This window comes from Diadema antillarum, unplaced genomic scaffold, assembly GCF_040938485.1.
Source record: "Diadema antillarum isolate AM-2024a unplaced genomic scaffold, OU_Dant_1.0 seq00000471_RagTag, whole genome shotgun sequence".
Lineage (NCBI taxonomy): Eukaryota > Metazoa > Echinodermata > Echinoidea > Diadematoida > Diadematidae > Diadema > Diadema antillarum.
Genome location: NW_027271439.1, coordinates 39,612 through 52,691, shown reverse-complemented (window position 1 = coordinate 52,691; position 13,080 = coordinate 39,612). Strand labels below are relative to the sequence as shown.

Below are 13,080 nucleotides of genomic sequence, written 5' to 3'. Positions count from 1 at the left end.
AGACATTTAGTCTCAACCCACATGGTCTAATCCCGTTTCGTCTACAACTAGTTCGTCTAATGACCATTTATTTTTGTTTCGTGCTCTTGTGGGGTTCGAACCCGCACGTGTGCAACCTCACGTCTCTGGCGACGTCGCCTTTAACCTCTCGGCCATACGTCTCGACGTCTAATGACCATTAGTTCAATTGCCACTTAGCCTCATTACCAGTAGGTCTACTTCCAGATGGGCTGCCAGGCATGCTCATTTTGTCTAATAGCCACATTTTATTAGACAAAATGGGAAAAATTATAGGAGACAAAATTGCAATTACACCATCTGGTCATTAGACGAAAAGATAATTAGCCAAACTGGGCATTGGACCAAGTGATGATTAGACCAAACAGGCATTAGACGAAACTGATAGTAGACCTAACGAGTTTAGGCGTAGTGGTGTTAGAAGACTAGGAAGTAGACCACCTGATATTAGACCAAGTGGCAATAAACCAATGTCACTTGTTCAGTGTAGGTTGTTAATTGTATATGATTGTTTATGTTTGTAATTTTTCTGTGTATATTCTCTGTTATTCAACTGTAAAATACTGCCTTGCTATAAAACAGCTATTCAGCTGAAAGCTGGCTTTTGATCCATGTAAAATAAACTAAACTGAAACTCAAATTCAACGCTTGCTGTCCCATGCTACCATTTGCAATGTCTTCTACTCATGTCTCTCAACTTTGACCTGCAGAAAAAATGTGTGATGTTGCCAAATTTCAATCTTTCAGAATGGTGCAACACTACACATTAACCTGTTGCAAATAAAGCCAATTGTGCACTTGTTTAATACTAAGTGTAGTTCTGTACTGCAGTCATGATACCAACTCAACTAACAGCACCAGTATCTATAGTTATCTTATTAAACTGCATGAAATTTACAAAAGACACATAAAATGGAAAGACTGCCACAAGCAAAGACTGGACAGTCCCATGGGGTACTTGGCATATATGACTGAATACAGAAATTTCACCATAAAGAAAAATAGTATTTTGTAATAAATTACCATACTTTCACATGATGAGAAGGACCCAGGAGACTAATGGCCAAAATTTAAGGTGTGCAATCCATAATTCTAAAACCTATATTAATCACACTCATGTCACAAATTTAGTATGCTGGACATCCACCAAAGGGTGTGAGAGCAAGGAGAGTTCCTGGCTTGGATGCGGTAATTTCCTCGAATGGTATCTGACCAGTTGATATGAAATATTCTATGACAGAAGTATTTAAAACATTGAAGACATACAATCTTTGAGATACAGAAAGTACAGTCAAAACCTGCCTTAGCAGCCACCTGCTTATAGTGGCCACTGAAAAATTCCCCGTTCAAAATCGTTGTATTATAGACCCCCTAATAAAGCTGCCACCTGCCTAACGCGGCCAGCAGCTACTCATTTTCTATCCCGTGGTGAATATATAACTGCGCATAGCAGCTGGTGATAAGCACAATCAGGGTATGCAATCATGGTTTTCTCACTTTAAACTGTTGTAACTTCTAAAAAAATGCACTGACTTCAAAATTCACATGCAGCATGCTTAGACATGAATAATTACATGGGATAATACAATAGCTAATTTCTTATTTACTGGTAATTACTGAACATTTCTTACCAAAAAGTCCCCCCAAACCCGTATAATGCATAAAAAAAAAAGCGTTTTACAACTTACGTGAAATTAAGATTTTAAAATTTTAAGTCTACCCCTATGTGTTTGGTATCAAATTAATGGATTTTTTCCTGGCATTGCTTGCATGCAATAAAAAGACAGTGGTCAATTCTGCTGGAGAAAGTTATGAGGTCTGAAGTCCCATCATGGTAGGAGTGTAATGCCGGCTTATTTCTGTGACATTGTGACTTTTTTACCCATGCTGTACAGCTATACATGGAGAAACAGCTTATTTTTCTGCTTTTCCTAAAAGTACTGAAGATACACTGCAATATGTGACTGTGCATCACAAAACGAACAAAAAGTCGCACCCCTGATTTTATGTGAAGACTGAAAAAAGGTGAAATGGGTCAACCAAGTCAATCTTGAGTTTTTCATATTTTCTGACAGAGCTATCCTTCTTCTACATTAATCTTTAGGTTGGGATCATAACATGAATGGAAAAGTGTGTTTTCAGCAATTTTTCTACAACCCTTTTTTTGGGAGAATAGAATGATCAAGTATGTCTCAGAGTCCCCCTTTCATTTCTTGAACTCCTTTACACACTCTTCACTTTTTAAGTCTAATAACTTTTGAAATGCTAACTCTTCTGCTTTGAAAGTTGGCATTAATCATGGACAGAATATGTTAATGGAACATGCTCAATGTCATCCTAATCTGATAATCTCTTCATTGTTGTTGCTCCTGTGGTTTACATCCTGCGTTTTGTCCTTTTCATTGCACAGCTAGCACGGTTTGGTAAAGATTAAGTGCTTAATAGACCCTGTACTTCAAAGCCTCTTTTCTCAGTTCACACTTTTCCAGGGTGTGTGCTTTTCTTCTAGTATTTTGATAGGTTAGGGGAGTCCATTTGAATTAAGTTATACATCATTTTAAAGCTTAGAATCTGCTCTTTAAGAATCTGCCCTTAACAAAAAAAATCCATGTCTGGCGACTTTTTGTTGGTTTTGTGATGCAGGGTCACACATATGGTGTGCTGTTTGCCAATTTAATGTTTAGCCAGTTTTGAGTTTTGAGCCATTTTCAAATGCTGAGGAAAATAAGTGCAGCCGTTTTTTTAGTATTTTCAGTGAGGCATATTCCTAATTTGACAACTTAAAAGAATCTTTTCCCCTTATTCAATATCCTTGTTTTTTTACCCATAAATTGTACATATGTGACCCTGCACCACAAAACAAACAAAAAGTCGCCAGACATGGATTTTTAGTTAAGGGCAAATTCTAAAAGAGCAGACTCTAAGCTTTAAAAATGATGTATAACTCAATTGAAATGGATTCTCCTAACCTACATATTGTATATAAATATTGAAAAGAAAGCACACACTCTGGATAGTGTGAACTGAGAAAAGAGGCTCTGCAGTACAGGGTATATTCAAGTGCTTACTCTATAGTAAGCCGTGCTACCTGCGCAATGAATGGGACAAAAATATGATGTTAACCACTGTAGCACCAACAATTAAGGGATTATCAAATTAAGCTGAATTTGAGCATGGTCTATTACGACATTCTGACCACCATAAATGTCAGCTATCAGAGCAGTAGCATCATCCTTTCAAAAGTTATTAGAGTTGAAAGTGAAGAGGGTGCAAAGAATTTTCAAGAAATGAAAGGGGCCTCTAAGAAAAACCTGATAAAAATACTCTACCAAAAAAGGGTGGTAGAAAAACAGCTGAAAACCCAATTTCCCATTCAATTAATGATCCCAAACTCAAGAATAATGTAGAAGAATAGCTTTTTCAGAAAATATGGAAAACTCAAAATTGACTCGGTTGACCCATTTCACCTTTGAGTCCTCATGTAAAATCAAGGGGGGGGGGGGCGACTTTTTGTTTGTTTTGTGATGCACGGTCATATATGTAGTAATCTACTGTGTGAAAATTTGAGCAAATTTGAGCAATAAGAACTTATTCTTTTATATATTTACAAATTGCTGAGGAAAAATAAGACTGATCATCTTCTACTGCATGAAGGTCATATGATAAGTGTTCAGTGTTCTTATTTCAATGCTTTTTTCATTTTTTAAAGATATCATAAGCAAAAACATAGTATTTTGGCTTTTAATATGTCATTGTTTGAGTGTCACAGCTTAGATATCAACTCAAGTCAACATAAATCTCATATTCATTCCTCTATCTGTGTTTATAAATGTGAGAATGGAACCAAACACTATGCGCACATATATGAATATTCAAGGTCAAAATGTAAAGATAATTCTTTTGATGAAAAATATCATATCTTCCAATATACCAGCCCTAATTTCATAAAACTTTGTAATAATGGCCAGCATATGTATGTTACCTATTCCTGAAAGTTTCACCTCTTTTCTCTTTGGCAAAAGTGAAATATTATAAAATATATAAAAGTGGTTTTATATGAATTCAAAGTAATGCCTATGAAATTGATCATCCATTTTGGGTAGTGAAAATATGTCATGGTTATGTGCTAGTGGTGAATGAAAGAGGAGTTTATAAGGAATTTTATCTAAAAGCAATTTCAGATGAAAAAAGCATTTCTCCTTTTTTTTTAAATGAATTTTTCCAATATATTAGTCATTTTACTTTAATTTGACATTCCTGATTAAAATGCTAATTTATGTGCATTTCAATGCAAAATTTTGACTCTTTCTTTACACGAAACAAAATTTGTACATTCAGTTACACCAAACAGCAAAAAACACATTTTCACCAAAGTTTCTCATTTTTCCCCTGATTACGCATTTGCATACCCTGATTGTGCTATTGACCAGCAACAATATTTTTGCTCAACCGCCGTTAAAGGCATTATTAACCATTTGTAAATGAAACAAAAACCCAGCTTTAGTGCTTCAGAATAGTTTTAAAATGTGAGTGAGGGATAGAAACAACCAGTGTAAAAAATTAATCAGTATAATCAATGGTAAGTATTGTTAGATAGAAAAAATGTGAACAATAGTTATAATAAAATTGTTTCTAAACTAAACTGTCTACAGTTGTGGCTTAGTGAGAAAAGTGTCGCTATGGCAACTGGTATGCCTCTACCATAATGCATGGCTCTCCCAATAGGTCTATAGTACAATGTCTTGACAATGTGTGATGACAGTTTCACATAACTGGCAAAATCTAAAAATGACATGTTTATTGTCACAAATGTGCTGACTGTCCACTTTCCTTGAACAAGGTTTAATTGGATGAACGGCTATAATATTGTCTATATAATGAGAGCAGGTATTTGGGATTTGAAGATTTTTATTTGACTTTTGACCCTTTTATACATGTAAGTTTATGCACTGAGTAATATCCAAGATATGAAGAATTAGATATATCGCTACGGCGACTGATATGCCTCCGCCATAATGCATGGTTCTCCTAATAGGTCTATAGTACAATGTCTTGACAATGTGTGATGACAGTTTCACACAATTGGCAAAATATTAAAATGACAGGTTTGACACAAATGTGCTGAATGTTCACTTTCCTAGAACTAGGTTCAATTGGATGAATGATTAAAATGTCAGAGTGCAGGTATTTGGGGAACTGATGATTTTTACTTGACTTTTGACCCTTTTATAAGTTTATGCATTGAGTAATTTTCATGGTATTGAGAAAAAGTATAATTTCAGTATCAAATGGGAAAATAGCATTATCTAAACCTGGCCTTTGACCTTTGACCTCACACTTCCAAAGAGAATCACTGTTAGGTTGAACATGCATAAATATGTAAGTTTCATGATGATACCTCGAGTTACTTTTGAGATATGGAGGAAAAAGTGCAATTCAGCACTTTCACTTGACCTTTGACCTTTTACCTTTTGGCAAGAAACTTCCCACAGAATATATATTGGGTAATACATATACATCAAGTAAAAAAAAAAAACCTTCAGGCATTGCATAAATATAAGGAAAGTAGTGATATTTTGAGGAGTTGATCTTGATCTTCGCACAGCAGTCTGACATATGCTAGTGTTTAAACGTTGTAAACGATCGTCGCTTTTGACGGCAAAATCACATAAAATGTCTTTTATTTTGTTTGATTTTAACAGTAAGATGATTTTTACCACTCACCTACATCGTATTTTGCTGATGGTTGAGTTGAATTTGGTGTTTTGTTGGTATCCAGACCTTATCGTTCAATTTTTCAGAGTAGATTGTGCGATGATTCACAAAATCAACGAACTACCACGAACACTCAACCGGAAGTACCGTGGTAACATTTTACGTACGCCAGTGCGTTTTGTGTGTTACCTAAAGCTTGTCATCTGCTACGTACATGTATTTCCGCGCGTGCTGCTCTCATGATCTGACCTTTGCTGCGTCACTTTCGCTCCCACAAGGTCATCACTTCCGCCCCGACTAGGTCATATGAACTTTTCCGACTCACTACGTTGTAGTATACGAGAGTGATTGCCATTCAAATAACACGCAGAAGATGAGGAGTGCTGCAATACGGACGCTTACAGACCTGATTTTAATCATGGATTTCGGTGGGTTTTTGACGTAATTTTTTTTTTTAAAATCGCATGCTACCGATTATTGAATGAAAATCATAGACTATGGGGATTCCTTATATTTTAGTTTTCTACAATAAATAAAGATATTCATGAAGGAAACGTACACCCACCGCTGAAAATGACGTCTACAAGAGGGTAGACGTGCAGCTGCGTGTAGTTAATCCACACATATATGCATCAAATGTGACAACTCAAACACTTTTTTTATCACTGTTCCAAACAGTAAACAGTACTTTTAAATAAGCCATGAATACAATGGTTTTGCGTTCATTGCGAGAATTCTCCAGAGTCCTAGCTCAGTCACAATCACACAGACATGATTGACAAACGCAGCTCTTTGCCATGAAAAGCCGTCTTGCCGCTCACTTGACTAGATCTAGGCTTCATTAATGTCAATGTGAATATATGCTACAAAGGCAGAGACAGCTCCTAATAACATCTTAGAATTTTACCAAAATGTCCTCAAACTAGTGATTGAAATCCCTTTGAATATAAAGAACAACAGGATACTTGGCTGGGTATTGTTTGTTATTTCTGTCAACTTTGCACATTATCCATCCCCTCGAACTCGCTCATGAACCCCATTCATGCAAAACGGGTACGAACCAGCTTGTCAGGCATGAATTAAGAGTCGAAATGTTATTTTAAAAATAAAAACAAAAGTAGGCTAAAAGAACCATTTAAAATGAAGTAAATTGTACCCCCCCCCCAGAAAAAAAACCCATCTTGTAGCTGCTCATGCACTTATTTACTTCTTTTTTTTCAAAGATTAATATGCAGTATTTATGCTCTTATCCAATGCAAGTGTTGAAATTCAAATGGCCACCGACCTGTCTATAGTGGCCATTTTTGTTGTTTCCCTTGGGCGGCTGCTATGAACAGGTTTGACTGTATGTAGTAACATTCCATTAACACGGACATCTAGTTGTATGCACATTTAATTTGTGGCGTCTAATGGCTGCTGACTGAATACAACCCTACTACAAAGGCAGTCAAAAACTTACTGATGGGGGTCGTAGGGACATGGTATTCTCTTCAAGCACGACGGATCCTGAAAAATTGAAGAAAAATTATGAATGAATGGATGGATGTCACACAACTTTTACTACGTTCATTACAAATGTATTCATGTCAATGACAATTACAAATAGATAGAAATACTGCTAATAATATTGTACTAATACAATAACAATAGTACTCAAAAAGTACAGTCTACAAATGTCTATCTTCATAAAATATACAAACTAGAGAAGCTCTCTAAAACTGTAAGAGCGCAGACCTCTGCCAAGCAGCTCATATCCACCACTGATCTTGTTCTTCCATAGTCATAGAGATTGGTGATTTCCACTCATACATTATGCATATATTGAAAACGACCCAATTTCCCATTTTTTATTTTTTTTTAAACATAGTAATAAATATCCTAAGTTAATGAGTATATAGGTATGAAGGTAAACATATAGTTGGATATATTTGTTTTTCATTTTCTATACGTCTATGTATGTGGGTTTTGGAAGAACTAGGTGCAATATTTTACGTCGTGGATGTATTTTTTGTTATTGGGTGTATAAATTTCTGTGTTACCGTATATGTAACAAGGAAAAGTAGAAATTACGCGGTGCGTAATATATGTCCCCGCCAGAAGTAGCATTTTGTAGCAAAATGTGCAATATAGGTAAAAAATCAAGGTCAAAGGTCAAAGAAGTCATCAAAGGTCAAAATTCTGTGTAAAAGTTTTGAAGCCCTCACCTAGTGCCATCACATAAAGCAAACGGAATCGAAATCGGGTTAGAAATGGCGAAGGAGTAGCATTTTATAGCCAATGTACAATACAGGTCACAAATCAAGGTCAAAGGTCAAAGAAGGCAAAGGTCAAAATTCTGTGTAAAGTTTTGAAGCCCTCACCTAGTGCCATCACATAAAGCAAACGGAATCGAAATCGGGTTAGAAATGGCGAAGGAGTAGCATTTTGTAGCCAATGTACAATACAGGTCAAAAATCAAGGTCAAAGGTCAAAGAAGGCAAAGGTCAAAATTCTGTGTAGAAGTTTTGAAGCCCTCACCTAGTGCCATCACATAAAGCAAACGGAATCGAAATCGGGTTAGAAATGGCGAAGGAGTAGCATTTTGTAGCAAAATGTACAATATAGGTCAAAAATCAAGGTCAAAGGTCAAAGAAGGCAAAGGTCAAAATTCTGTGTAGAAGTTTTGAAGCCCTCACCTAGTGCCATCACATAAAGCAAACGGAATCGAAATCGGGTTAGAAATGGCGAAGGAGTAGCATTTTGTAGCAAAATGTACAATATACCGGTAGGTAAAAAATCAAGGTCAAAGGTCAAAGAAGTCAAAGGTCAAAATTCTGTGTAGAAGTTTTGAAGCCCTCACCTAGTGCCATCATATAAAGCAAACGGAATCAAAATCGGGTTAGAAATGGCGAAGGAGTAGCATTTTGTAGCAAAATGTACAATATAGGTCAAAGGTCAAGGTCAAAGGTCACGACTGAAATTCTGTGTAGAAGTTTCAAAGCTCCCATGTAGTGCTATCATATAAAGCAAACAGAATCAAAATTGGCTCATAAATGACAGAGAAGTAGCAAATTGAAGATTTTGATCACACACGGACGCACACACGGACACACGGACGGACGGACAGACGGACACACACACGTACGGAGCCCGTTTCATAGTCCCCTGCTCGAACTCGTTCGGCGGGGACAATAATGAATTACCGTAATGAAAGGTGTGCTGTTTTGTTATCTTTTGTGTTTCATTTTGGAGTGTGTGCTCTCTTTATGTGTAACACATGCCACTTGATTCATGAAGATTTTGCATTTTATGGACAATGAAATAAAATAAAATGAATGAAATGAAATATTGAAGCCTTTTGTTAACGTCATAAGCTTCCAGCTGCACGGCGCCTAGCCCGACCACACGCCGTGCCTGTCGCTATTACTAATACTATACAGCGACTGGGCCGTGTACAGTTTAATACATGGCGCCTTGCCTGAGCAGAGCACGCACTTCAGTGTGCGTAGTGCAAACCTTAAATATGCACAGCTTGAATTCAAGTTCATTGAATTGACTCTTCCTGCCAAAATATAAAAAGTCCTTCAAAAATTCAAAAAAATTCCTGGATCACTACCAAAATTTAATCATGAATCTGTTCCATATGTCATTCTTAATCTGATGGTACAGTATTGGTGGAGATAAGAATTGGGCTTTTAACTTTTTGCGAGATACCAGGAAAACACTTATTCTATAGTACATAACATACCGCTTTAAGAGGAATTCAAAGTTTATTTGATGAAAATCAGGTGTGGAATTACTGAAACATCCAAAAACAAAGTAAAACAAAGCAATCGTAATAAAGCGTGGGTCCCACACTTTATTAGAATCGCTCTTTTTGGATATCTCAACCATTTCAAAACCAATTTTCATCAAGTAAACGTTGAATTCCTCACAGAATTACATGCTTTTTCATATTTCATAAGAGGTTTCTCATTATTTCACCAAGAAACGTTAGAAACCTGAAATCAAGTCTCAACCAAAACTATACAGTCCCTTTAAGTGTCATCCATATTTGTTCACAATTTGAGTTATTTTGCACAAAGACAAACACATAGAGTAATAATCTTCTTGGTAGAGGTAATAACAAAACAAAAAAAATCTTGCTACCCTAATGGTATCTAACTGTTCATTGCTTGACATCAACTGGTGAGTGGCACTGGTATGGTATGCTTCGCCATCCAGCATGCAAATAAGGTTCAGCAATTTTGGACTGCAGCACTAGCTAGCCCTAACAGACGTCGTGCGGAGCATGGCGTTTGTACAGCGACTGGGCTGTGTATACCATACTTAGGACAGCAGATGACATCAAATAGACTCTTCATCGAACTTGTAGTGGCATACTCGTGAAATAAGCCCCACCACTGCACTGCGTGTCCGTACTATCTACTAATAATATGGCTCGCCCGTTTATACTCGTGAATTCAGCCCCACCGTGTGGCGTTCATCGGTAGATAAGTACGGCGGTGGGGCTTTCTTCCACAGTATAATACTCGTGAATGCGGCCCCACCAAACGGCGCTTACACGAGATTGATACAGCGGTGGGGCTGATTTCCACAGCTCACTCAGCATGATTACAGTACTGCATAGCATCTTTCGTCCTCCCTTTCTCCAGTTCTTTTCTTTAGTCTTCAACTTTTTATTCTCAGAAGGACTCCCTAATTAATGTCCTTCGACTAATTTCACAGGCAATTTACTCATGATAAATACAAAAAATACAACCCTACCTAACCCTAAACCCTAACCATGCTAACCTTGTCCTGGCTTGCACGGGTGCACGCGCACAGCGGTGGGGCCGCGCCGGCCGATTTTCACGATTTTGCCCTTGTAGGCCTAGTGGAATCCAATTCTACTTGCCCAAGAATTGATTGTTATGAAAGTATAAAGTGAAAGAGCTATAGTATTGGGAGAGCTTTGATTTGATCACAAATGCCCATGGCATAAACTTTGTACCATTGTCCATGGTCTACACAGTCTAGTTTGAACGACCTTCGTGAATTCGGGCCCTTGAGTGCCTAGAGTTAAGTAAGGTCGTAAGGAGTGACTGTGCATGGTTTAAAGGTCTGGAACCCCGAATATTTTAACGCCTTTACGTAATTTTACAGCTAACTGTGGTAACCGATACAGAAAATGTCAGCCGTCGCTTCCGTGGCTGCTTGTGCTCTATAACCCCGGATCGCGGTCGGGCGCTCCATCCATTGCATTGCACAGCTGTGTATTAAACGTTTAGACTTACAATAATTGTGCATTTACTAGCTGTGCCTGGTGTTTACTGTGGGGCTTCCCGTCCCCAGCTGCCGAGTTAGAACCTAGCCGTTACCTTGTTTTGCATGCCGTCACCAGCTGCCTTTTCGTGGTTGAGGTGCTCGCCACAAAAATTCTCTCCTTTTGCTGGCATCAGTCTGCAAAAACGCTTCCTTTTCGTAACAAAAAAGTTACACTTGCGTTTCTCACACTCTGCCATTTTCTCGTTGTGTGGCGGGTTGGATGTGGCGGGTTGGATTTTACCGACGACACGAGGTCTTGTCACCACCCCAGAAAGTTGGCCTGTTTGACACTCCGCTATTAGTCTGAGAGCTGGCTGCTGGTCAATTTACCCCATCAAGCCCAAAAGGTTTGACCCCTCATAGTTGCTGGGGCCACCCTCCTCACTGAAAAAATGAGCGTCATGCAGCCTGGTCCCTGAGGGCGGGTTCGGCCCCCAGGGACCCCCGGGCCCCCGAAAAGGCCCTCCGGCGGGTGTAATTTACCCCATGGAGCCCATGGACCAAACTTGGCCTAAATGAATGTCCTATGGGTGTACATAATTAAAAAATAAAAACTGACAAAATATCTGGTCGGGAAAGGGGTTGCCAGACCACTTGTTTGGATGCATAAAACCTTGTTTTCGGTCAAGGAGTCTGCGCCAAGACTACACTGTCCCATATGCCCTGTAGCGTCTCCCACCAGTCTCCTAGTGCATGTAGTAGTCTTGGCGCAGACTCCTTTACGCCCAACAAGGGTTTGTGCCTGCAAACTACCAGCTGTACCCTGGGAACCAGGGGAGTTTGCATGCACAATTTGACCACACACACACACACACACACACACACACACACACACGCACACGCACACACGTACACACGCACACACGCACACACGCACACACACGCGCGCACACACACACACACACACACACACAATGTTCACACATTACTCTATTGTATATACCATAACACTAAACATGTTATAAGTGTAGGTTTCTCAGTAATACAGCCATAATACCTGGCACACAATTAATGTCAGACCTATAAGATGTTCACACCTTTTGAAGTTTTACATCGATACTATCAGTGTACCTTCAAGCAGGTACACTGAGGAAATTTTGAAATTTGTGTGAAATTGTATTGTGTTTTACTGGCCACACAACCTGCTTATTCTTTGTTATGTATCCACCTTATAAGAAAACAATATATATATATATATATATATATATATATATATATATATATATACACGCATGTATGAGTAGACTTCAGTTATATATGCCTCAAATCATGCATCATACTGTATGATAGACTAAAATATGAAATTATGTTTGATGTTTGTATGAACAAACATGCCAAATACTGTTCAGTTCAGGAATCATAGCCTGCGACTGTAACAGGCATGTGCAATGCTTATCAGGCCTACATTATGTAAATTATGTAAGCTTTAGTCTTCCATAGAGTGCAATGGATGGCTTGATGTGTAATTGCCAGTTTTGAATGGCAATTAAATCATAAACATGAACTACATTGTAACTGTACATGGTATATTACATCCTGAAAGTATTACCTTTTTTTTTGGGGGGGGGGGAAGGAAGGGGAGGTAGACAAAGTATCTCATAAATGAGGAGTTGACAAAAATTCTGATATAAAAGAGAACACAAGAACACAACATGTAAATGCTCTCAACGTGCATAATATTGTTAAAGAAAAGAGATTAAGCGAACATTTCATTTAGCTGTTAATTTTGTGTTTCAACATTGTATGTGTATGTCCAGGGTTAATGGCAATCATACTATATATGGTGCGCTGTTTGCAGTATGTGACACCATAGGTTGAGTTTTGTTTGTGTGGGGCTGGGGAACTAAAGATGAAGTATCTCCAGAAATAAGGAGTTGACAAACATGCTGATATAAAGAGACCACAAGACCAAGTTGATACTCTCAGCCTATATGCTATATAAAAAGAGAGCTATTTAGCTGATGATTTGATGTTTCAGCTTAGTCACGGTGTACTGGTCACGGTCAATTGCAGTGTTTGCAGTATGTGACACCATTTGTGTGGGGCTTAGAACTACTATGA

At 38.1% G+C, this 13,080-nt stretch overlaps 1 protein-coding gene across 1 annotated transcript in view; it reads right to left on the bottom strand.

Moving 5' to 3' along the window:
• The window catches only part of LOC139733336 (tRNA:m(4)X modification enzyme TRM13 homolog), a 29,913-nt gene extending 18,683 nt beyond the window's left edge, over positions 1-11,230 (bottom strand). Inside the window, exons 1-2 of the mRNA XM_071644174.1 lie at positions 11,073-11,230; positions 7,193-7,239 (exon numbers count right to left, since the gene is read on the bottom strand). Coding sequence (XP_071500275.1) covers positions 7,193-7,239; positions 11,073-11,216 — 191 coding nt within the window. The 5' untranslated portion in view covers positions 11,217-11,230. The remainder of the gene's footprint in view (positions 1-7,192; positions 7,240-11,072) is intronic.
• Positions 11,231-13,080: the final 1,850 nt, after the last annotated feature.